This window comes from Lepidochelys olivacea (assembly GCF_965140295.1).
Source record: "Lepidochelys olivacea isolate rLepOli2 genome assembly, chromosome: 24".
Lineage (NCBI taxonomy): Eukaryota > Metazoa > Chordata > Testudines > Cheloniidae > Lepidochelys > Lepidochelys olivacea.
In genome coordinates this window covers 5767800-5793223 of record NC_140434.1, presented here as the reverse complement: position 1 = coordinate 5793223, position 25424 = coordinate 5767800, and the positions used below count along the sequence as shown (strand labels likewise).

General features: G+C 56.4%; 1 protein-coding gene across 4 annotated transcripts in view; it reads left to right on the top strand.

The window, feature by feature from the left end:
• Window positions 1–25412, top strand: part of ITGA10 (integrin subunit alpha 10) — a 70089-nt gene extending 44677 nt beyond the window's left edge. For all 4 annotated transcript variants that reach the window (XM_084613282.1, XM_084613280.1, XM_084613281.1 and 1 more), the window contains exons 7-30: window positions 2711–2859; window positions 4923–5073; window positions 6179–6344; window positions 6827–6900; window positions 7443–7587; window positions 8632–8780; window positions 9917–10060; window positions 10558–10761; window positions 12309–12439; window positions 12973–13139; window positions 13247–13389; window positions 14618–14728; window positions 15507–15592; window positions 15987–16128; window positions 16359–16451; window positions 17351–17427; window positions 18227–18316; window positions 19178–19262; window positions 19817–19930; window positions 20259–20357; window positions 21432–21545; window positions 22380–22475; window positions 23476–23589; window positions 24679–25412. In XM_084613282.1, coding sequence (XP_084469408.1) covers window positions 2711–2859; window positions 4923–5073; window positions 6179–6344; window positions 6827–6900; window positions 7443–7587; window positions 8632–8780; window positions 9917–10060; window positions 10558–10761; window positions 12309–12439; window positions 12973–13139; window positions 13247–13389; window positions 14618–14728; window positions 15507–15592; window positions 15987–16128; window positions 16359–16451; window positions 17351–17427; window positions 18227–18316; window positions 19178–19262; window positions 19817–19930; window positions 20259–20357; window positions 21432–21545; window positions 22380–22475; window positions 23476–23589; window positions 24679–24732 — 2898 coding nt within the window. In that variant the 3' untranslated portion in view covers window positions 24733–25412. The remainder of the gene's footprint in view (window positions 1–2710; window positions 2860–4922; window positions 5074–6178; window positions 6345–6826; window positions 6901–7442; window positions 7588–8631; window positions 8781–9916; window positions 10061–10557; window positions 10762–12308; window positions 12440–12972; window positions 13140–13246; window positions 13390–14617; window positions 14729–15506; window positions 15593–15986; window positions 16129–16358; window positions 16452–17350; window positions 17428–18226; window positions 18317–19177; window positions 19263–19816; window positions 19931–20258; window positions 20358–21431; window positions 21546–22379; window positions 22476–23475; window positions 23590–24678) is intronic.
• Window positions 25413–25424: the final 12 nt, after the last annotated feature.

The window sequence follows — 25424 nt, the reverse complement described above, 5'->3', positions numbered from 1 at the left end:
AGAGTTTACAATTGAAATAGACGAGACAGAGGAGGGGAAAGGCAGAGCGAGCAGAGGGAGAGCTGATCCCCTCCCTCCCCACATAAATCTTGGCAGGACAGGGCAGGGAAGGTGGGAGGGGAGTAAGGAGGGCAGGAGTGGGGCAAGGCTGAAGTGAAGCAGGGAGTCCTCATCTTGGCGAGCCTAAAGCCCCCTCCCTCCTGCCCCCCCCAAGGAGATCAAAGGAAACAGGCTTCCCCCTCAAATGACAATCGCCTGCCTCCCTCCCCACATCCTCAGGATGAGTAAATAAGGAAACCGTGAGTCTGGCTGGTTTGCCGTGGGACGGGGCTGACTCACGGGGCAGGCGGGCTGACTCAGGGCCGCAGTGGTGGCTAACTGCCTCCTCCCCCACGGGTCCCGATTCCCTTCCAAGGGCCTGATCCTGAGAGGAGTGGCATACCCCCGCTGCTCCCACGGGCGCTGGGGCTCAGCTCCTCCCAGCATCGGGGCTGGCGGCTGTGATACTCTGCTGCCTAGAGCCCGAGGACGGGCCAAACCCAGGAGCCTCTGCAAAGGGGACCCCTTCCAACCTGACCCACCAGCAGCAATGGCTGGGCAGACGTGCTCCTAGCCCCCTGGGGCGTCTATCCCTCCTCCCCCTTTGCAGAGCCCAGGCAGACCATGCTAACGGGCCTCTGACCCTGCCCTTCTGCCCCCAGGATGCCCTGCTTTGCTCTGGCCCCCAGGCTGCTCCCAGAATTCCTTGTACCCAGCCCCTCTCTTCAGGATGCCTTGCCTGCCTTTGGCCCCACATTGCTCCCCAAATGTCCAGTCTCGCTCTGGCCCTGCAATCGGCGCATTCCCAGAATGCCCCACTCATACCCTCTGCTGTACTCCCAGAATGCCTTTCCTCGCTGTGGCCCTGGCTGGCACCGGCTGGCCTGGTCCCACAATGCTTTGCACTGATACTCTGGTTGGTGTCCGGTTTTTTCCATCCCCAGGGTTTGTGTCCACTCGGGGTGGGGGGCACCAAGAAATCCCACCCCATGGGGGAAACAGGAAACGTAAAGAAAAGAGGTGGGAAGAGAGCCTGACCTCTGAGCTTTGTCATGTGCGTTTGAGGGGTCGGGGTGGAGAACGCCCGCTCTGCTGAGTCGGCACAGGCCAGGGCTGAAACGCAAAACCTCATTCAAGGCCAGGTGTCCTGGAGTCACCCAAGCAAAAGCCAGCTTTGTTATTGCTAGCTCAGCTCCCACCAACCTACGGAAGGGACCGCGATGCCACGGATTTCCCCCCCACACCTTCCCGTTGGTGTGTTGGACAGACGCCTGCCCTGTCTTAGCTCCCTGCTCTTAGATCTTCCAATCCGCCCCTAGCAAGTACTTGGAGCCTGACTGCGTGTCCCCTCTGCATCCTTTGCTCTTTGCTGCTCTAGTGCGTTCGCCAAATGAGAGAGGATTTCCTCTGGCTGGCGGATTCCATGCTCATGAGAGAGGCAAACAATGCAGCGTCCCGTCTGGGATACACACCCAGAGTGGTCTGCAACCTCGCACCTGAACTAATCAGACTGATGAGATGTTTGCCCATATGCTCAGGTTCAGTTGATCGCCATATTTGGGGTCGGGAAGGAATTTTCCTCCAGGGCAGATTGGAAGAGGCCCTGGGGTTTTTTCGCCTTCCTCTGCGTTATGGGGCACGGGTCACTTGCTGGAGGATTCTCTGCACCTTGAAGTCTTTAAACCATGATTTGAGGACGTCAATAGCTCAGACATAGGTGAGAGGTTTATTGCAGGAGTGGGTGGGTGAGATTCTGTGGCCTGCATTATGCAGGAAGTCAGACTAGATGATCATAATGGTGCCTTCTCACCTTAAAGTCTATGAGTTTATGAGACCCTTTGGCCTGCACAGTTAGCCAGTGTTCTGGGCCGTGCAGGGTGGGTTCTGTCAGGATAAGAATTCAGTGCTACCCATGTTTCTTCACAAAAATATGTCCACAGAGTCCTCTCTTCTGTTCCCGAGTGTGGCAGAAACAAACAGCAGGCAGTTTCCTTGCTCAGACAATGCCACGTCTGCCCCTCCAGCGAGCTCTGTGCCCAACAAGCTCTGTCTCGTCTTCCCCTCCAAATCATGCTCACAACTGCTTCTCCTGGCTTCCTGCTGCCTCTTACCCCCAGCCGATCTCCTAGCCCCCCGCATTTGCAACCAGAGAAACCCTTCAGTGCACGTTGTTTAGCTCTCTCTCTCACTCACACACACACACACACACACACGTTAGATAGAAACATAAATATTCCTGCTGGCGGGTTGCAATGTAACGTGACTTTATTGCTTAGAATTCAGAACAATAACCCCAAAACAGAGAGAGACAAAACAGGCTGCTCCCTAATTCACTGACACATGACTCACCCCACCGTGCTGTAAGTGGGCTCTTTTCAAACTGGCTGCCTGCTGTGCTGACTGACGTTGCTCCCACACTTTGCTACAGAGCCCTCTAAGCAGGAACACCCCCACCCCCTCTGCTGCTCTTAAAGCGATAGCTTGCAATTCCAACATAGTCCTCGGTACACCCACAAGGGGAAGGTCAACTGACTTGCCGAAGGCCATGGACTGAGCCCTTGTCTCTCAACTCCCAATCCACTGCCCTTCCTACCCCAGTCTTTGCATGCAGAAGGGATAGCTTAGCCCCGAGCTGCCTGTAGCACCACTGACCGTGGCTTCTCTGTTATAGGTGGGGGTGCTGCAGTATGGGGAGAAAGCTGTCCACGAATGGAGCCTCTGGGATTACCAGACGGCAGAAGAAGTGGTGGAGGCGGCGAAGAACATCAGCCGGCAGGAGGGCCGGGAGACTCACACGGCGTTCGCTATCCACAAGGCCTGGTAGGGGGAGTGGCGGGAGGGATTTTTCATGGGAGCTGGGCGTGTGGATTTTTAACTGTGGTCTCCGCACTTCTTAGCTGCCTAAGCGCCATATCCATTCTGGGGTGAATTTCCAGAAGCAGAAAGTTCCTAGATACCCTGGAAGATGCTGTTCTCATGGTATTTCCTCCCCAGGCAGAACCAGAGAAAAGGGGGCCTCTTGCAGGGAGACGATGGCAAAGTATCTTGGTGCTTATACAGCTCTGGGATCCCAATGCCCGGCACAAACTGACGCCACCGAAATGCAGCCAGCTCAGGGGTGGAGTACAACTGTTAACAACCCAGCACAACAGTGCGGGGAAGGAGAAATTCAGCCCAGGAAGGGCAAGTCCTCACTCATCTCTTAATTGCCTTAGGTTTGTTAAGATAGGAATTTCGTTGTTAAGACGCCTCTAGCAGATGCCAACACACTGAACCTCAGGCATCTCAAGTGTGTGGCCTTTGGACGGCTCACAGAGCTCTCTTCCGGCCCCAAAGCTAACCCTTTGCATCCTCTGAGGTCTTTTTTGCTCCTTGCTGATCAGGATCAACAAACTCCCCCGGCTGCCCGTAACTGAGTCTGTGGAGCCCTGGAAGGAAATGTGGGTGTAGAAGTCAGACTCGGAGGGGTCTGTGTGGGCAGAGATCTCATTAAAGGGACAGCTGGTCCCATGGCGTGCACTAATGGCGCCAGGGCGAAGCGCCCGAGGCGAGAGCGAGAGGCAGGGTGGTTTGTAGCGGGGCTGCAGCGCCAGGCCTCTTGGGAGCTGAGCCTGGTCCTGGGGAAAGCTGGTGGGAGGCTGGTAATGGGAGTGCTGTTTCCAACTGGAGAAGAGATGGTGGCTACTGAGAGGAAGAGTACTACTCCTCCGGGATAGGGGAGACCCAGGTTCAAGTCCCTGCTCGGTTCCCTGCGTGACCTCGGGCAAGTTACTTAGCAGCTCTGTGCCTCAGTTTCCCCAGCTGTAAAGTGGAGATGATAGCGCTGCTCTGCCTCCCAGGAGGCTGGGGAGGATGAATGTGTTAAAAGATTGGGAGGGAATCAGGTATTATGGGGGGTGTAGAAGGACCTTTGGTACAGATTTCCAGGGATCAGCCTATGAAAACACACTCTTTCCCCGTCCTCTGGGACAAGACATGACTGAAGCCCCGTGCGTGCCAGGAGCGCTTTGCCCTGGGTAACTAGATCAGTATCTTATACCAGCAATGCTCTCCTAGTGTAGACGCGGCTTTTATCGGTAAAGCTGGGCTTTTGCTAGTATGGCTGTTATCGGGGCTAACAGGGGGCAACTGTACCAGCTCCCCGAGCTCGGGGGGCACCTAAAACATCAGTAATGTCTGAGTAAATTAACTACTGATCTCTCCAGAAATGACGGGGTGGGGCTCCAGTGAACATGACATACTGGGGCCCCAAATCTCTCTCCACCGTCCTGGTTATTATCCCACATCCTCTCCCCTTCCCTGAATGAAGCAAACTGCCGTGACCAGAGTGCAGTTTTGCTGGCATAAGCGTGTCTGCTGCGAGGGTACTTGCCAGCACAACTGGGTCAGCTGGGGGATCTCACCTTCTGACCGACAGAGCCCCATCTGCGGGGCAGAGCTGGTCTGAAGGTGGGTTTGCAGAAGGAGGGCTGTATGCTGCTAAGTGGAAATGAAATTTGGGTCTCGGCCCGGTTCAAGCATGGCACCGGACTGGGGCTCCAGAGACCCAGGCTCTATACGCAGCTCTGCCACTGACCTGCTGGGGGACCCTGGGTGAGTTGCTTCCCTTCTCTCTGCCTCAGTTTCCCCTCTCTCCTTTTGTCTGTTCTTTTTGGATTGTAAGCTTGTCAGGGCAGGGCTCTTGCTGGGGGTTTGTACAGCCCTTAGCACAGTGGGGTCCACCACCACAATTGATCCACTCACTGGCAGCCTGAATGGGCCCTGGAGGCTGAAGCCCCTCTGCTCCTTACAGGGCAGGGTTAGGAACTGGGCCTCTCACAGCGTTTGACCCTGCCTCAGCCAGGGCTAGAACCTCATTCTGTTTTCTCCCTCTGTTGTGGCAGCTCGGAGGCTTTCAGCCCGGAGCGGGGGGGCCGGGAAGGAGCCACCAAACTGGTGATCGTGGTGACAGACGGTGAGTCCCACGACGGGGACGAGCTGCCGGAGGCCCTGGCTGAATGCGAGAAACGCAACATCACGCGCTATGCTATCGCGGTGAGTGGGCAGTGCCCAGGGACTCGATGTGGCTGGGGCATGGGCTAGTGCTGTCTGAATGCTCCAGCCCGGCTTGTCTGAGTCTCATGCTCTGGACCGGCTGATGGTGATGGGGAATTTTATCTGGGGAAACCTCCCTCCTCTTCCTGTATCAACTCTTCTCAATATGGGAGCCTGGCCCATGGAGGAGACTGGGGACATGAGGCACCTGAATGACATTTCCCATGTTGCACCATGACCAGGGACTCCCATGATGCAACTTCTACCTCCAAGAGGAAAGACTGTGGTGCATCATGGGAGATGTAGTCCACCCATTGACTGTCAGCCAATACATGGGCTTGGCCAAACTCAGTTTTTAGTTTTTATACTTTTGACGATAATAACAATGTTTGTTTTGAAGCACTTTTCTAATTTTTAGCCATTTAAACGTTCACAGTTGTGGGACATTGGGAGGGGTCAGACAATGTGGGGGTCAGGCAAATAATTATTTAATGACCTTGAGACTGAAAAAGTGACAGCTTTATAAAGATTAAAACACAAATTGTCAACATCTCATCTCAAACTCTACGAAGTAAATAGCCCTAAATCTAATGCTAATAAGTTCTCAGGCAACATTTTTCTTACTTTGCCCATCTGTAAATTTCAATTATTATCAATGGAAATAATTTTTTTCTTCATTTGTGTGTGTTTCGGGAAGTTGACGTTTACTAACATTTAGCTAAAAAACTAATCCTTCCAAACCTACCTATAGAGGAGCAGGAGGCAGCCAAACTACATTTCCCATGTTCCACCATGGCCAAAAACTCCCATGGTGCAGCTGCCTCCTCGAAGAGGGTAGACTGGTGCATCTTGGGAGATGTAGTCCAATCAGTGACCCTGGCCTATAGAGGAGAATGGGAACAAGAGGCAGCTGAATTACAATTCCCATGAGGCACTCTGGTGGCAATTTCCCAAATTGAAATTTTCCACTGGGAGAGGGGGAAAAACACATTTTCCAACCAGCTCAAGTTGCGGGGCTCTTGCCCGACCCCTTCAGAGTGTGCCATGTTAGACAGTGAGTAACCAGGTGAAGGTGACACAAACCTCAACAGCCTTTGCTTCTCAGGTCCTAGGTCACTACATGCGCCGACAGCAGGATCCCCACTCCTTCATCAATGAAATCAAGTACATCGCCAGTGACCCCGATGAGAAATACTTCTTCAACGTGAGCGACGAGGCGGCCCTGAATGACATTGTGGACGCCTTAGGGGACAGGATCTTCAGCCTTGAAGGTAACTGCGTTTGGCTGATCGGGGCCGCAGCGGAGTCCCAGGGGCCAGCGGCCAGTACCTGGGGCTGACAGCCGGGACTGGGCCCAGCAGCAGAGTCCCCTGGTGTGGGGCTGGCAGCCGGGATCCTGGGCACGGGGCCGGCAGCCGGGACAGCAGCCAGGAGCAGGGCCAGCAGTGGAGCCCCCGGGAGCCGTGTAGGAGAAAACAGAACTTTACATGATGCTGTGAGAGGCCAGTGTCACATCTGAGCCATTCCTGACCTCCTTCTCCCACACCAAGCTAGGTCCTCCCTGAAACATGGACCCTCTTTCTCCAGTTCCCGCTTAGCATTCTACAGAGCTAAGCAGCCATTCCTGGCCCTGCATCCTGTTAGAAGGGTCCAGGACAAATGTGAGCGTTCATAGCTAAATGTCCGTGGCCATCTTCCTGCGCTGTGTTACCAGAAATGATGCTGATTTTGTCTCTCTCCCCCTCCCCACCAGGGACGCATGGATATAACGAAAGCTCCTTTGAACTGGAGATGTCCCAGATCGGCTTCTCAACCCACCTGCTGGAGGTAAGGCTCCTGCTGGTTAGCTTACAGAAGCCTAGCCATGCAGGGCTAGAAGGGATCTCGAAATCGTATCATCCATCCCTTTGCAATGAGGCAGATTAAATTAACCTCCCAATGTGCTTGGCGCTGTGCATTCAAAGGCTATCCCTGTCCTTGGAGGCCTTACCATCTAAAGAGACGAGACAAAGGTGAAACAGGAGCAGAGAGAGGGGAAGAGACCTGCAGAAGGTCACCCAGAGAACCCAGGCCGCCTGCAGGCTAGTCAGGTGTCCCAACTACTGGACCACGTTGTCTCCTTATATCAGTCACTGCCTGCTTCTGTTACAAGGGACTTCTCTAGAAAGCAATTGCAGAAGTGGAAAGTTATCCTAATAGCCTCTCCTCTCTGTGCATCAGAATCCCCTTTCCACTGAGGAGCAGCACAAGGCACTGACTGTCTTCCAGGGGGACCTGCAAAGGGGAATGTAAATTGGGCTCGTGGCCAAGGGATTGGCGTAACAGAGACATCACTGTTTCCCATCTTCTCTCCTCCATGCCCCTGCCAGGATGGGATCCTCTTTGGCACCGTGGGGGCGTACGACTGGGATGGGGCCGTCCTCAAGGAGAGCAGACACGGCCGGGTCATCCTGCCCCGGAAAGCCTTCGAGAAGGAGTTTCCGCTGGAGCTGAAGAACCACGCGGCCTACCTAGGTGCGGTGGTGCCATCAGCCCGAGCCCTCTTCTCCCGGGGCTGAGCAGCCTTGGGTTTCTATTGTCCTGCCTCTCGTTATCATGTGACCCTTGGGGGAAGAGCCAAGTGCCTAGGGCACATGGGTTAGAAATGTCTCATGGGCTGCAGGGCGTGGAATGTCTTGAGGGGCTGTAATGGGCTCAGTAATGGGCTGTGGATCCCATCTCCTCTAGGTTGCCCAGCCCAACACAAGGGCCAAATTTCCCGAGGGGGTTAGGTGCCTAACTTACGTAGATACTCTTGAAAATCCTTCTCTGCACCGACCTGCATCTTTAGGTGCCTAAATGGCTTTGAAAACTGGGCCCTAAGCCAGTGGGATTTATTACTTGTATTGTGGATGCGCCTGGGAGCCCCAGTCATGGGCTAGGACCCTCTGACGCTGGGCGCTGTATAAACAGAACAAAAGGACAATCCCTGCTGGGTCTGGAAGCCGTTGTTAGCTGCCAGCTGGCTTCTGTCACACAAGTGGGCAAGGTACCAGCTCTGATAGGCATGTACCCCATGGCTGCCCATACCCTGGTTCTGTCAAAGTCAGGACGGCCCAGGAAAATCTGGGGCAGGGGGAACAATGCATGGGAAACACATCTCTCCATGGGCCCCAGAGGAAAAGGAGAGCTGGCTGGCTCTAGAGGACTAGGCCAGGGAACAACTCTGTGCCTTTAGTCACTGTCTTGTTAATTTCTTTTTATTTGCATTGTGGTGGCACCTCGCAGCCGACCATGGTGCAAGGTGCTGTACAAACACAGACCAAAGAAACAGTTCCTGCCCCATTCTTCTCTCTGGAAGGGTCATCTTCAGAGTAACGCCCCTGGAGAAAGTGCCACAGATCAGTAAAACCCACTTCTCTGTGTCAGCCTACCAAACCCCGAGACTGACCAGCTGCCTGCCCCCCCGTCCCAGGAACCCACGGCCCACCCTGTAGAACAGCCCTGATGTTCTCTGCAGTGTAGAGCGTCTCAGGGTGCCAGAGGCAGAGCTGACGGGGTCCCCCTCTCTCATGACAGGTTACACAGTCTCCTCGGTCCGGCTCCGGAACAGGAAGTGTCTCTACGTGGCGGGGGCACCGCGTTTTAAGCACAAGGGGAAGGTTATCCTGTTCGAGATGAGCAACAGCGGGCGGGTGGTCATATCCCAGGCCCTCGCTGGGGAGCAGGTAGGGGCCGGGCAGCCAGCGTGGGGTTGGGCTGAGCCTGTCTCTCTAGTCTGTCTCCGCTCCTCCCGTGACTTGCCTGTGAATCCAGAGCCTGTGGCATTGGGGATGGGTTACGGGAGCAGGGCAGAAAGCGCGGGCTGTTCGAACCGGGCAGGAGACAGTTTCCCCAGCCCAGGAATATTTCTGAGAGGTCGACGGTTTTTTCCCCTCTTGAACTGGGATGAACTCTTAAAAATAGCCACAAACCAGAAACCTGCCATTTTCCGCCTTCTGGGGCCATCCAAACATTGCCTTTCCATTTTACCCTCTGCCCCAGCTTTTTTCCGCTCTAATCAGCTTAAACGTCAGACTGAAAAGCCACTTGGCACTGGAAAGCTGGAAAAGGCCAGCTAATTCTGGGAGAATGCTGACACCCCCCCTCCCCCCCACGCACACACGGTCTTCGAGTCAGATTTCCTTGAGCCCGACCCTGCTTTGGGACCAGGTTTGGGGTTCCGGGAAAAAAGCATTCGGTGAAAAATTCCCACCGTGCATAATTGCACGTGTGAGCGTATAAAAAAGGGGGTCGCCCTGCTCGTGGTGATGCATCACTCTGAATGATACACCCCTTTCTGCCCCCGTTAATGCCACATACACAGAGATGATTTCTCATGAGGATACATTTACGGCTGCTCTGGCTCGTCCTGGTAAAGTTACACACAGTGTCACCTAGTGGCTGAACATTATAATGCAGTTTTCCATTCCATTCCACCCCCCCCACCCCCGCAACCGTTATCTCCCAAAGAGGGGCAGATTAGTTTGGGGCTTTGTCTGCATGAGGAAGTGGAACTGGTTTAACTGATTTGTTTTAAACCGATGTCAGCTAAATCTGTGCGAACCCATTTTGACTCAGAATCAACTGAAATTAAACCAGTTTATGTCTGGCTTAAACACAGCGTCTACACGGCTTCTGGCACCGGTTCCAGCTTCAGTTAATTCAGCACCAGTTGTTAAATTGAGGCCACATCTGGGTGTAGACAAGGTCTGAGCGGTGCAGAGAGCAAGGCTGGCATTGAGCATGCTGGGGAGGCAGGAAGATGAGGGTTTGCTGCCTCCTGACGCCCCCCCCACCCCGCCCCAATCTACCCTCTTTGCAGATCGGCTCGTACTTCGGTAGCGAAGTGTGTCCTGTGGACGTGAATGGGGACGGAATCACGGACGTCCTGCTGGTCGCTGCCCCAATGTACTTGGGAGGTCAGAACAAAGAAACAGGCCGGGTCTATATCTACAAAGTCGGCCAGGTAAATTTCAGCGCCCACCCTACCTGTCTCCCTGGGCGGGTGGGGTATTTGTCCTGTTGGTTTGCTAGGGGGAAGGAACGGGAATGCAAGCATGCAGAGGGGAAAGAGAAGCAGACCCCCACCCTACAACCCTCAAACAAACATGCTCTCTGCTGTCGTTCTGCTCCTGCCGTTTTAACCCCATACCCCGGGATGTCGGCAGGGGGGATTGAACCTGGGGCCTCTCTGTTTTAAAGCACGGGTTTCTACATCCTGAGCTAAAAGACCAGCTCTGGTAGCAGGCTCCTGAGCCTCTAGATGTGGTTCTGCCGCCACCCGTGGGGCGGGGGAGGGCAGGACAGGACAGAGTAGGAGTGGCTAACTGTAGCTAGCCACAGGAGGGCGACATGCTCAAAGGCTCCCGGTAGACATGGCCGGGGGCCGGGCAGGTGCAGAGGGAGGCTGAATCTGGGGTTGGAGGGTGTAAAGGCCCTTTCGCTTCCTTCCCCGCACCCCAGCTGCTCCTGACGTTCAGCGGGACCCTGCATGCTGCCAAGAAGCCCCAGGACTCTCGCTTCGGTTACTCCCTGGCAGCCGTGCCCGACCTCAACCACGACGGCTTTAACGACGTGGTGGCGGGAGCGCCCCTGGAGGATGACCACAGGGGAGCGGTGTACGTTTACCATGGCGCCCGGGGCACCATCCTGCCGCAGTACCAGCAGGTCAGTCACTTGGGCGAGAGGGTGGGTGCCTGGCCAGGGCTGCAGCTCTTTAGAAATAACCCAGCCCTGTTAAGGAGGATTTAGTTCCAGAGACTGGTATGATCCTAAAATCAAGCCTTCCATTACACTAGGACCTACTGTAAACAAGTGGGTTAAGTGCTGTTAATGGATGGATAATGTTATGCCAGGTTTACAGCTATCTCTAGCCCCTGAGGAGCTCAAAGTGCTTCGCTAACGTTAATTAATTAAAGTATTTTTGCCCTTTATCCTCAAGGGAGCTGGGTAATGATAACCGCTATTTTTCGGATAGGGAAACTGAGGCACCGGGAGGGGCCATGATGTGCCCCAAGTCATAGCCTAAGTCAGTGGCAGGGGTGGGAACAGAACACAGAAGTTCTGACTCCTGGTGCCCGCCCCCCTCTGCTTCCCTCCTGGTGCCGGGAACAGAATCCAAGAGTCCTGAGTCCTCCCCGTCCCACCGGCTCTAACCACTAGACCGTCCCTCCGCCCACCTGCCACAGGCACCTTTTCTCCACCACCAGCCCCGACAAATTCCCAGGAAACCATCCCGTGTTCAATATCTGGGCCCAGATGCTCAAGAGTATTTAGGCGCCTAACTCTTATTGATTTCCATAGGCGAGGATCTGGGCCCTTGCTGCAGGGGTCCCACATGGGGGGACAATGGGGGAGGAATTAGCCAGCCCCAATTTTGCAGGGTGGTGGTAGGAGTGAGGGCTGAATAAAGAGCCGTGGGGTTTTGTTTGTGGCTGGGCTGCCCCCTGGTGGCAGATGGCACCAAAATCCTCTCAACTCACTCGCTTGCCCTGTAGCTAGACCCCATGGGGTGCCAAAGGATTTTCCTGCGCTCAGATTCAGCACAGAGGCGGGTTGGGGGGTTGCCCATCATGCAGCAGCTTGTCTGGTCCAGTGAGGGCAGTTTTTGGGTGTCCCAGGAGGTGACCATGTCCCCTTGCCCTGGGAAAGAGACAGGGCTCCAGGCTTAGAAACACCAACAGGGATTCTTACCTGCTGGCCAGGCAGAGACTCTGGGATCTCCCAGCTGGAGCTCCTGGGGGAGGAGGGTGGGTGGGCTTAAAGTTACCTTTGGGGTTCTCTGGGTGCTGGTCTAGTGCCTGGCACAAGTCAGAGCAGCCTGGATCTCCCTGAACGCCTTGCTGGCTCCCCAGGGGGCTGGTGCTAATGGGCCTTGGGCTGTTGTTATTACTACACCGGAGCGCCCAGAAGGTAGGGCCCCATTATGCTGGGTGCTGCATGGACACCTAGTTTGAGATGCTCTCTGTCCCAAAGAGCTTGCCAGACAAAGGATGGGTGGGGAAACTGAAGCACAGAACGGGACAGTAGCCTGCCCCAGATCACCCAGCAGGTTAGTGACAGAGCTGGGAATAAAATCCAGGCCCCCTGAGTCCCCGTCCGGTGCTCTAACCACTAGGCAACGCTGCCTCTTGAGAGAATGAGTTAAACTGGGGTGTTCCTGTGGTGCCCAGGCCGTTGTTCCACCTGTGACTAACTCCCCACTTACCCGCCAGCGGATCGAAGCCTTGTCCCTCCACCCGAGTCTGAGCTACTTCGGCCGCAGCGTGGATGGGCAGATGGACCTGGACGGGGACGAGCTGGTGGACTTGGCTGTCGGGGCCCAGGGAGCCGCCGTGGTGCTGCGGTGAGTCGCTCCCCTCCGTCACGGAGGGGCCGAGCGGGACAGGTGGCGAGTGTGTCGGACCAACCGATGGCCGTGGCACTTTCCAAAGGAGCTCAGGGTCGTTATCCCCATTGTACAGATGGGGAAACTGAAACACGGGGGGGGGGAAGTCACTTGCCTGAGGTTGCCCAGCGGCTGGTCTGGTCAATAGAAGGCAGGTCTCCTGAGGCCCAGTCTAGTGTGCTAACCACTAAGCCACACTGCCTTAGCTAATGCAGGGCAGGAGGCATGGAGGGTGGAGGGAGGCCCCCAGTGCAGGGGTGAGTCTCGCGGGGCGGGGGCCAGTTCCACCCACCTTCAGGCCTCTTTAGGGGGGCTGAGTACCCTAGAGGACGCGGGCATGAAGAATCGAGTGTCCTGTTCTAGCTTCCCTGTGTGCTCGTTTCCCCTGCGGCTGGACAAACCGATGCAGAGGGAGGGCTGAGCTGGCCCCGGTGGGAGGCCGGGGCGCCCTAGGGACCCAGGGTCTTGAACATGTGGTCCCCGGGGGCCAGGTCGCGGAGGATCGTCCAGGTCAACGCCTCGCTGGCCGTCAACCCCACCTCCATCAACGTGCTCCAGAAGAACTGCCAGAGGCAGGGCAAGGACTCTGCGTGCGTCACGGCCACCGTCTGCTTCCGCGCCTCCTCCAGGTCCCCGGGCCGGGGGGACAGACATTTCGGTGAGTGCCGCGGGGCCCCGGCACCCGCCCCCGGCTTTGTACGCGGTGCCGTGGGCCCGCGGCGAGTGCCGGGACTCCGGAGTGACTCCGCCCCCTTGTCGGCGCAGGGATCAAGTACAGCGCGTCTCTGGATGACAGGAAGTTCGGCACCAGGGCCGTGTTTGATGACACCTCCCAGAAGCTGGTGCAGAAGCGGCTCCGAGCCAGCGTGGGGAAGGCAGCCTGCCAGCCGCTCCCCTTCCACGTGATCGTGAGTACAGGGGGCGCTATGGGAGGGGTAGGAAGGGAGCGATGGAGCATCCTGCCTCCTGCTGTTCAGCATCAGTATTACAACAGCACCCCCTGCTGCACGCAGACCGAGGCTGCGCTGCACTGCAAGCAGAGGGGTTATCTGCCAGCAAACACGGGCTAGCGGATCAAGCGGTACTCAGGGACCTGGCTGCAGCTTCATTGCTATTAATACCCGAGCCGGCTAAGGTACGGGTCCGTCTGCCCGTGCTGCAGTCGTGCAGCGTAGACCTACCCATAGCGAGAGACGGTCCCTGCCCTTTGGGAGCCGGCAGTCGAAAGAGTGGGAGGGGAAACAGAGGCACAGAGCGGGGAAGCATCTTGCTCCAGGTCTCCTGGGCCCTAGCCCGGTGCTCTACCCACTAGATCACACTGCCTCCCTTAGGACTGCCTGATCCTTCTTGCTCTACATGCCATTGCCCAATGGGGGGCGCTGTCCTTCCCTCCTGGGATCAGAGCATTTGTCCTCCTATTTGGGTTTCCTCCTGCAACTGATCCCATCTTTGAGCTACCTGGCCCGGGAGTTATTTATTGACTTGTTCTGGATTTAGACTTAAAATAATCATGAGGCCTGGCTTGGGCTCCAGGCCCGTTAGCATAACGAGTGATTCAGTAAATACAATTAAACATAAGCCTCAGCAGCCCAGAAATGGTCCGTGTCACAGGGGCTCAGCCAGCCACCAAGCCTCCTGATTCTGGGGTCCAGCCCGCTCCAGGACACTGCTCCAACAGGGGGCTTTTGCAGCATCATCAAATGCGGGTTATTTTGGAGTACAGCAGGAGCAAGTTCCAGGCTCCCAGCGAATGCCCGGCTGGCAGCCCCCTCTTTTATAACAAGGGGGACCTTGCTTGGAGAGCCCTGCTGTTCCCAGCTGCGGGAGTATGGCCCAGGGAGAGAAGGGCCAGTCTCAGGCCACTTAGGGACCTGTAAGTCACGTCACCTCCAGTTACATGGATCCCACCATTGGCCTAGCCAAGCTAGCCTGCCTCCAGCTATGGCTCGTATCGGATGCTTTGGAGGAAGGTGACCCCCTCAATCCCATAATGCCCTGGGGGAAGTGTTTCCAGACCCTCTTGCTGAAGCATGGGGTCCAGCGGGTCTCAAGCAAAGCTGGCATCCTCCCCAGGGGACGGTGGGTGACTAAGGAATCCCGTCTCAAAAGCTAGCCTAGGTTCCTTCCTCCCGGCAGGACATGACGGACTACCTGAGGCCGGTCAGCATAATGGTGAAGTTCGCCCTGAGCGATTCTGACCCAGGCCCCGTGCTGGATGAGAGATCGTCCACCACTGTTAAGAAGCTGGTGAGCCCTTGACCTGTCCCTTTGCTCTGGGTCATTAACAAGCCGCTGCGTTGCTGGGGACTGGGATCCCACCTCCTGGGATTGGGACCTGGGCAAGGCTTTGGTTACGGCCACTTTAAACCTTGCTTCCCCTTCCCTGCAGTCGGCACTTGCCTTGGAGGCTGGATAGCACCTTCTGTAGACAGCAGAAAGGGGCGGGGTCGCCTCCAAAACCACAGAGAGATGTGGAGGACGAAACTAACATCGGAAGGTGCCCTTGGGAAATGGATCCCAGTAGCCTGTGGGCTCTTCTAGACTTGTGCGTGTGGTTCTAGACTGGCTGGATGGGTGGTTCTAGATTCTCTCTTGGTGTGTGTGGGCACTCAGTTCTAGACTCTGGCAGTCTTGGTGTGGTTTGAAATCCAGTCATCTAGTCTCCTGTGAGCTGTAATACTTGGGTCTACATTCAGCGGCTGGGTTGAGTGTGCGGGTGCTGGGCGGGTCCGGCCTGTGACACAGAGGAGCTCAGACGAGATGGTCCCTTCTGGCCTTAAACTCTATGGCTCAGAGCGTTCCCCGTGCGTCTCCCAACTGCCCTGCTGCTAAAGGCTCTGAGGGAGGAAGAGGATGGGGCAGACTGAGTTAGGTGGGGCAAAATGCGTTAGCTCGAATCCTCTTCATCTACTCCGGCCACAGGCGCGAGCCGGCCGCCTTGCAGACAGCCTCCCCGCCCCACGCTGATGTCGGATAACAGCCCAGCGCCCAGTGGCCAACAGTGACCCCTCTCCGTTGCTTTCAGATCCCTTTCTTCAAGGACTGTGGAGAGGACAATGAGTGCGTCACGGACCTGGTGCTCCAGGCTAGCATGGATCTCGCCGGCTCCAGGTATGGCAACTCTGGGAACAGAGCGGCCTGGGGTCTATTCTCAGCTCTCCCACGGACTTACAGGGGCCCTTGGCCCAGGCACTGTCTGCACTGAGCCTGGCTTCGCCCGAGCCGCAGGAAGCTTTGCGAGCCCTAAAGGACGCATGGAGATGGATGCAGAAAATGGTGGCCCTTTGTCCTCCTCTAGAGGCCAGTCTGTGTATAGAGGGTTGTCAGTCCCAGCCAGAGGATGAGCTCTCCAGCTGAGATAGCAGGGGCTTTAGATCACGAGGTTGCGGGTTCAGGCCTCGCCCCAGGCATGTCTCACTGCCCCGGGAAGGACGGCGCAGCAGCTGCCTGGCCAAAGCTGCCCCCCCGGTCTGACACTGAATTGTCACCACCTTTCCCGTTTCAGGCAGAAGCCGCACGTTATCCGCAAGGGGAAGAGGAAGGTTCTGGTGGACGTGGTCCTGGAGAACAAGAAGGAGAACGCCTACAACGCCAGCCTCAAGCTCGGGTTCTCCAAAAACCTCCACTTCTCCAGCCTCTCGCTCAAGGTGGGTCGCGTGCTGGGAGCAGGGGCTGGAGGCAGGGGATCGGCAGGGAAGGGATGGCACGTTGCAGAGGGCAGCGCACAGAAGTGAGGCTGGGCTGGGCTGGAGCACTGGTCCTCCCAGTCCCGTACGCGCCTCCTGCCCGGTCGAGGTCGGGGGGACGGGCCCATCCGGCCCAGCTCGGTGAGGGAGGGAGGGAGCAGAGATGGTGAAGGAGTCTTCTGTTCCCGCAGGGGGAAACCCAGGTGAAGGTGGAATGCAGTGCCCCCTCCCCGCACACCCGCACCTGCAGCGTGAGCTACCCCGTCTTCAGGTCCCTGGCAAAGGTGAGTCCGGCCGAAGCCCTTATTGTCTTGGCGCTTAGTCAGTTCGTACGGCTGGTTAAAGGGCCGAGAGCCTGGCTCACGCCCACCCCCCAGCTGCTTTCCTGACCCGTAGCTTCCTTTCTGTTCCAGCCTTAGCCCCCTCCTGCACTTTCTGCCCATGCCCCTCAATCCCACCCACGGCCCCCTGCTCTTCCAGCCCTGGGTTCCACCTCTGCCGATGCCCCTCAATCCCACCCACGGCCCCCTGCTCTTCCAGCCCTGGGTTCCACCTCTGCCGATGCCCCTCAATCCCACCCACGGCCCCCTGCTCTTCCAGCCCTGGGTTCCACCTCTGCCGATGCCCCTCAATCCCACTCAGGCCCCTCTCCCCTCGCTATCCCAGTCCTTACTCTTCTCCCCCGCAGGCTGGTGCAGGGGGGATTCGGTGGGCTGCTGGGAGGGTGGGGTGTGAAACTGTCCCCTGGGCCCCGCCTTGGTTTATGCAGGCGACAGGCTGGCTTATTAACCCATTGTGGCCCAAGGCGCTCCTGAGCCGGCCGGGCGTGGCAGTTGATCTGGCAGGCAGCCAGACGGGGGCAGGAAGGAAAGGGGCTGGAGCTAGTGGGATGCAGAGGCACATGCCTGGCAGGAGAAGCAGCTGGAACAAGGGAGGGCAGAGGAAATAATTCGACCTAACAACTAGCTCTGCCCCCTGCTACCACTGTCAGTGACACCATTGCAGCAAACTGGAGGCTTGGAGACTGGAGCGGCTGCTGAAAACAGGACCTCCCCCTCCTGCCTGTCCCCTCCTGCACCCAGTGCTCTCGTCTCCATGTCCAGCCCAGTGCTGGGCATGGCCCATGCCAGGTTGCTGCCGAGGCCAGGCAAGGGGCTGGGCTGAAAGCTCTGCTTTTCCCCAGGTGGCGTTCCTGCTCGAGTTCGAGTTCAGTTGCTCCTTCCTGCTCGACCGAGCGCACCTGAAACTCACGGCCAGCAGGTAAGAGCAGCCGGCTGAACCGACCCTCCCCGGCCCGCTGGGCTAACAGGCTAGTGGGTGGGGATGTGTGTCTCGCACCTCCATGTGTCAGCTGATCGCCACCAAGGAGCGGACAAGGTGCCACTCTGGGACACGGGACAGCTGGGTTCGATTCCCCGCTCAGCCACAGGCTCGGGCAGGTCACTTTGGGCCCAGAGCCACAGAGGTAGCGAAGGTCCTAACGCCCACGGATTTCACTGGCAACGCTGCAGTGGCTGTTCGGCGCCGAAAAGCTTGTGGGGAGCTGGGCCGTGATGCCCCAGCTGCGCAGCGGGGATCCCAGCACGGCCCTGCCTCGCAGAGGGGCTTGGAGAGTAAAGATGGCGAGGGGCGGTGGTGAGGAGAACCGCCAATCCTCATCCGACCTGGGGGAGCTCAGCATCACCCGTTAGCTGCTGCTGGAGGCCAGGTGCCGGCCCCAGCCTTGAGGAGAGAAATCTCGGCCCCTGGGACATCATGTTGGCTGGAGCCCACCCGCTCCCATGTCTTTCTTTACACAGATTGTTTTTTAGGGGCGGGGGCTCAGGACCCTGGTACAATTGTCCCCCTTTGTTCCTCCCGCATCAGCCCTGGCTGGCCCTGATGGGCCAAGCATCTGATTCAGAAATGCAAAAGGGGGCATTTGCCTTAAATCTCTCACCTATTGAGTGGGAGAGATCTGACCAGGAACAGAGCCTTTCACCAAGGCTGGGCAGCTGCTAGGAACTGGGGTGGGGTACGTGAGCCAGCCGCTGTAACGATCCGTTCTTCTTCCTCCCAGCGACAGCATCGAAATGAACGAGACCCTACACGATAACACAGTGCAGCCCTTCACCTACGTCAGCTACGAGCCTGACCTCTTCCTCTCCAGGTGAGCCTGTCTGGGGGAAGCTGATCCAGGCAGAGGGGAGGGGTGGCGGTGGAGCGTTGTCATGGGATTAAAGCAGCCAGAACCCGACCTTGTCCACACGAGAAACTGGCACAGCTTTACAGAGGTGAAGTCAACCCGGTTTAGTTAAGCCCTGTGGCGGTAGAGGCTCTCAGCCTGGTTTAAGAGCGTGTGGTTGAGTTTAGACCTGTTCCGAATTAATCCTGATTTGAACCCCAGGGAGTGTTCCCACCCCAGCTGTTTGCACTGGTGGAACTAAACCGGTTTGAAGGTGCACTGTAAGTTAAGCTTGGGCACCCCTCTCATGCAGGCGGGGAGGGGACCCCCGATGCTGAGTCCAAGGTGATGGGGGGGGGGGCCAGCTAATAGGTCATGTGCTACCTCCCCAGTCTGGCCCTGCTGCTGGTAGGCGTAGGGAAATCCACCCACCCACCCACTGGGGCTCCCAGAATCCCAAGCAGTCTCCAAATGGCTTGGGCCAGGGCCAAGCCCCAGGGAAAAAGTGGCCAAGAGATTCCTGCAGACTTGGCTTCCTGGCCAATTAGATGCCTGAGCCCCAGCCCCAAACACACCTGTTTGCAACTGATCAACCCCAGCAGGAGGACACATTGTTGCTCCTTCCCATTCCCGGGGGATAAATCAGGGGTTCCCTGCCCCACAAACCAGGTTAGTAGGGACTCTTCTGACAGTGCTCCCCTGCCCCCAAATTAGTGCAGGGTCCCCCAGTCCCCAGCAGCCCCTGTGATATGGGGGCTAGAGGTGTCTGGAGACAGCAGGGTCCGGGCACTAGGGGACGATCTGCTCTGCACCACGTCACCCCCCAGTCATGCCGTGTCCCCGCAGCGAGGCCATCCTGAACCGCTACGAAGTGCATCCAGCGGGCACCTTCTCCAGCAGCGTCGGGCCGGAGTTCAAGACCACCATCAAGGTACCAGCAATTGGGGGGAAGATACCGGGGCAGTGGGGGATGGCTCCAGCAGGTTCTGGGCTTGGTTCGGGTGCGGGGGGCCCTACAACAGCTCTTGGGGCTGGGGTTAGATCACGTTGGATCCCCTTCCGGACATGCCCCTGGGAAAACCCCACCTGGAAGAGGGGGGACCCCTTAGGAGTAAAGCATGGCCCCTTGGAGAGCTCTGGGGTCTTTGAACTCCAGGGGTCGCCCATTCGAAACACCTTGGGGTGGGATCCCCTTAATGAACCGAGCCCAGGGCTCCAATGGAGGGTTTGTCTAGCAAGATGCATAGAGCCTCGTAGTGTCGAGCTGTCACGGAGCAGGTGCTAGGTGCTGTACAAATACATAAGCCAACTGGCCCTGCCCCTCAAGAGCAAACAATCGAAGGTGATCTCCTCTGGGCCGTTCCAGGATCTTTCTTGGACAGCTGGTGCATAGACCTCAAGCCGAGGCTGGGTGGCTGCTTAGGGTTGGCACTATGAGGAGCTGGCCCCTGCCCTTTGAACAGCCTCGCTCCCATCTCCCTGCAGGTCCAGAACCTTGGCTGCTATGCAGTCAGGAACCTCTCCGTCAGCATGTACCTCCCTGCCATGGCCTTCCGGCGCAGCTACTTCCTCTCCATCACACGCATCATCGCCGACAATGTGAGTCCTTGGCCTGCGAGACAGAGGCAGGAACAATCCTCTCCCCCCTGGGCCTGCCCTCAGCCCTTCCCCATGTACAAGCAGCTGCTAGACCCGCTCAGCTCCAGCTGGGAGCATGGGCTGAATGGGCTCATGGGTCAAGTTCTCTGCTGCTCTCCATCGTTGGAGAATAATTGAAAAGAGAGAAGGGGGCAGATCTGGTAGGATCCCCGGCCCTGCAAAGGGCTGTCTATCTGTCTGTCCAGTGCCAGTCCCCACAGTCCCCCTCTAGTCCATACTTGTACCAGGCCCTGTAGTGACCACACTGCCATGTGCTGTCTCGTTCAAGGTTACCTGTGTCGTGCAAAACCTGACGGAGGCAACGCTACGGAGCCAGGCTGGAGTGATTCCTATTCACCCTGAAGATCTCTTGCATGCAGACAGACTGGTGAGTGGCACGGCACCGTCAGGCAGCGCCAGCGGCCCTACTGCCATCACACAGGGACCTCAGATGAAGCAGGGATGGGCTTGATCCATGCTTGGAGGGGACACCTCCCCCAAATAAAGCTTGGGTGTGCCAAAACTGGGACAGTCCATTCAGAAGGGGGTGCTCTCCCCTGGAAAGGTGGAGGGAGGGGTGTCAGCAGAGCTGAAGCCGGTGGCTGCAGAATACCGGAGGTGCCGTCCAACTCAACCAAACCAAAGTGGCAGCTTGTGCTCATCTGAAGAGCTGGCGGACACCACTTCTGCCACCAACACTTTGGCAAAGAGCACCTGAGTATTGGTGTCCCTGCCTGAATTCCAGCTCAGGTAATTTCTTTGGGCCTCAAATTCCCCCTGCTGTTGCTATGCCCTGCCATGCCCCTCCCCCACAAAATGATAATGGTTAGGGGGTGACATTGTTCAAAAACATCTAAGTCTCATTTTCCAAAGGGCCTGATCTGCAACCAGTGTTGATACCAGTTTAATGGTCAGTTAGCGGCATAGAGCGTCTCCACCAGACGCCGCAGCGGGCTTGGTACAGCTGGGCCAGGCAGCACTGTACCTATAGATGTGGCCATGGTGATTTAGCTATACCAGGCCAACCTCTAGAGTGGACATCGTGATGCCGGTAGAAAGGTGCCATATAGCTTATTCCCCTTCCCGCATGGGAACAGCTAGACCAGTAGAAAGCTCCCCTGGAGCCGTATAACGGCGTCCGCACTGCAGCGGCTAGCTAAAATGCTAGAGAAGTTCTTGGGTATTGAGGGCGCAGAGCCTCAGGGGTCTTGTGGCACCTCTGTGAGGCTCTAGGCCTTAGAAGCTTAAGCACCACTGCGGGCAAGTGGAAGTTAGGTGCCCCCCAGTGATCTCTTTGCCATTCAACCAGCTATGTCCTAGCTCTGGCAGAGACATCCTCAGCCATCTCACTTGTACCTGTGCCACCAGCCTCACCCCCCCCCCCGTCTGCCCTTGCCTAAGGGGATGGTGGGGTCGAGTTTGGAGTCTGGCGCTCATGGCCCTGCCTCTGCTCCCCTCGCAGAACTGCAGCAACGCCTGGTGCCAGGCGGTCAGGTGTGAGCTGGAGCAGCTGGAGAAGAACACGGAGGTGTCCATCCACCTGCTGAGGGTGATCCACAACGACTTCTTCAGGAGGGTGAGTGCGCCCAGATATTGTGCCTGCGGAGGGGGGAAGCTACAACTGCCAGTGTCCCAACCCGCGTCTCTAACACACATGGCCGCATCGTACTGGCCTACCCCCCCTGGGGCAAGCAAGAGTAGCTAGATCCATTACTGTAGTCCTTTCCGAGAGCAGCCGTGTAGTCGAGTGGACGTGGGAGAGCCGGGTTCTGTTCCTGGCTCTGCCAATGATCTCTCCTCTCCCACCCTTTATCTAGACTGGATGCTCAGTGGGGACCCGGGACAGTTTTGCCCTATGTGGCTGCAGCACTCAGCATCCTGGAGCCTCAATCGTGGCTGAGGCGTCCGCTCTACCAAGAGGCAGCGGACCAGGGGCTGGAGGTGCTGCTGGTCGAAAAGCTGTAATTTGTTCCCCCCGCGCTGGAGTTTGCTTTTCTGCGCGGAGCTGTATCCATAGGCCAGTTCCCTTTAAAAGACATGCTCCAATTAATTCAGGGGAATCCTAAAGGAGCTCCGACTAGTCGACCACACTAGTCCCTCATTTTCGATGGCTTGTCTCCAGCACGGGGCTAGAGGAGCACCCGGGCCGCTGTAGCCCCGCAGGGTGGACGCACGCCACAGTGACAGAAGGGTTTTCCTATTGCTTGAGTAGCGCCCCCTCCCCAAGCGATGGCAGGTGCTAGGTCGATGGACGCATTCTTCCAGCGCCCCTAGCTGTGTCTACACCACATAGTTGCAGCCCCTAGGTGTGGATTTGTCACAGCCCCGAGGGTCGTAGCCCTGTTGACCTAAGTTTCTATCATAAACCAGGCCAGGCTGACCCCTGGCCCCTTGTGACTCATCCCAACAGGCTAAATTCAAAACCGTGAAAGTCATCAGCACGTTTGCACTTGTCGCCAAGGAGAACAGCTTCCTCTTCCTTGAGGAGTCAGCGCACCGGCGAGAGGTAGCGGGTGGGGGGGGATGGGGGTGGGCGTTGTAGCCCTCCCATCGGCCAGAGCAGGACACTTTCTAGGGAGCAATGGTTTTGGATTCTATTCCCTCCCTGCAGCCCACCTTGGTCTAGATCCACACGTACCAAGGCCCAGATCCTCAAAGGGATGGGGGAGTTAGACACCTAAATACCTGGGACAAGCTGGGCCTTAAGCCTTATTTTCTTGTTCAGATACGGCCAAAGTCAAGGTGGCAAAAATAGGCTGCCCCTGCATGATTTCTGCCTGGGTTGGAACAGAGCAGTCGTGTGAGTGAAAGGTGAATTTGCCCGAGAGACAGATGCTGCGTTAGATGTTCTCACAAGCCAAGACTTGGTCAAGACTGTTGGTGGCAAAAGATGGCGGGCTGAGTCCTTGAGCCCCGCGCTTAGGGGGAGGGAAATCACCCTGGCATCATCTCAACGTGTGGGTGGTGTTTCTGGTGTGCGCGCTCATTACCTGTTGTAGTCAGTAGCTGGCAAGGAGGAGCTAGGGGTGCAGAAGCCATGCGTTGCTTCTAACACTCATTCATAAGCTAGTCCATTGATAGGTCAGTTTGGGGAAGGAGAAAGGGTTAAATCCTAAGGGCAGGATTCTCATTTCTGCTAAGCCCCACTGCTCAAGGTAGACGAGCCTTATTCAGCACTGCCTGTGTAAATTCAGGCACTGCCCCTTTACAAATGCCTTGGCGGCAGGGGTGGGACACGCGTACTGAGAGTCAGGCACTAAGTGGCTTGCTGGAATGAGCCAGCCAATCTCTGGCTATGCTCTTCCTCACTTGTCCTGTGTAGTGGTGAACAGATACCGTGCTCCACCCCAGAAGTGGCACTAGGTGAACAGTCCTTACAAGGTGTGGTCTGTTTAGGGTCTTATACCACACCCCTCACCGTGGCAGCTAATCCTCCTTAATGTCTCCATACCCAGCTTGGGCAGGGAAGTTTTGGCTTTGCTTCTAACATCAACAGCTCTTTGCAGACAGTCCTGGAGATCATCCAGCCCAAGCGGATCCCCATCTCCTTATGGATCCTGATCGGCAGCAGCATCGGAGGGCTCCTGCTTCTGGCGCTGATAATATTCTGTCTGTGGAAGGTAGGCAGGCGGCAGTGTAGAAATGGGGCACAAACTTTGGTACACCAGGTGCTGTCCTGCTCACAAATGTCAGGGCTTCAAGGTTGGGGAGGATGGAAATGTTGCCCCAGAGACTGCGCCCTGAATGCCAAGGCTGCGTTACAGCGGAGGGTTTGATTTTCATTTCCACCACAGCTGCTTTTCAGGCCCCTTATGCTGGCAGAGCAAGGTAAAAAGATGCCAGTGGGACTGTAACAGGGCCTTCGGGCTACAAATGCTCAGGTTTACACAGGGCCCCCAAAGAAAGTTAAACCAGTGATACCTCCTTAAATCCCTCTGAAGATGCTCTCATTCAGAATTACAGGGGCCTTAATTTGGTTTAGCTTAATTCACTTTGGAGAGAGTTAAATTTAAACTGCATTTCCAAAGTGAATTAAGCTAAACCAAATTAAGGCCCCTGTAATTCTGAATGAGCACATCCACCCAGGGATTTTATGGGGTTTCACTAGTCCACTTTAGAAATTCACATCTGTAGTTATTTCATATTAATTTTTCTGAGTGGCCATGTGTGGCTGAGTCCTCAGGGACGCGAAGGCCCAGGATCAAGCTGGGGAAAGGTCAGGCAGTAGAGCCCATTTAAATGACAGATCCAGCAAAGGGAAGGCTGGGAGTTTGACCCCCACACTGCCTGCAGCTAGGCCACAAAAATGTAGTGAAGACTTCCCATAATGTAGTGAACCTGCAGGTGCTGTGGAGGATTCTGGGATACCTTTCCACAGTGCACCATGCCTTTAGCAACAGCATGCTGCTGGGTGGACAACTGTTGTGACATGCCCCATATTTATCAGCATCTTTGGGCTGCCTCTTGCTGTCTATCTGCTGCAGGGACCACCCCTCCTTTTCTTTGGCTGCAGACTACAGGTCTTGGTTTCCTCGAGGGAGACTGGCAGGCTGGACGGGGTTAAACTCCCTTGCCAAGGAGCAGTGGAGGATTATTTGACCCAGCCCCACCGCTGGTCTATTGCAGATCCACAAGGCTTAATCACTACCTCCCTGGGAAACTTCACACTGATCTGTGAACTTCCTCTCCCCTCTGTTCTCTCTCAACAGCTTGGATTCTTTACTCACAAGAAGATCCAGGAAGAGGAGAAGGAGGAGCAGTGACATTGCAGGGGGTTGCCCTGCTCGGTTCCTTGCTACAACAAACTCACCGTCTCTCAAGCCCCACCACACTCTAGCCAATCCCCCCTGCCTCAGAGGAAGAGCAGCAGGGGCTGTGCTGAGGGGCAGAAGAGACCCGTACTCGGTTAGCCCATGAACATTTCCTTTGGCATGCCCGTGGCTCCGAGGACCTTACCACCTGTCTGTCTCTCACTGGTGCCACATGGGTTCCAGCAGTAGAACTAGCAGAAGATGGCCCCCCTCCTGCTTGGGTTCACAACTCAAAAGATGGTGTGCTAGGGTTGGGGGGGGGGGGGAGTATGCTAATCCTGTAACCCTGCTACTGCTCCTAAATTAAGTTGCATGAAGAATGCAGCTAGGTTCCCAAGTATTTTGAGCCCAAATGGACTATGGGGAACCTTACCGGCTACCAAAAACCATATCCACCAGCCAGAGTGGATCTCCCAAGCAGCCCAGGCCAGCTGAAATCAGAAAGACAATGGTGCCGTCGGATGCCGTCTTGAAGAAACTCTTTCCACCTCTCCAGCTGCAGTGTTCCCACTGCACTTTGAGCAATGTAGTCGTTGCAACTCCTAGCCAGCTGGGGCTTGTCAATAAAGTTTGCAGCGTGGTTTGTTAAGTCCTGTAAAGAGTTAAAATAAACCTCACCCCACTTGGTCCTACGGCAGATGCTG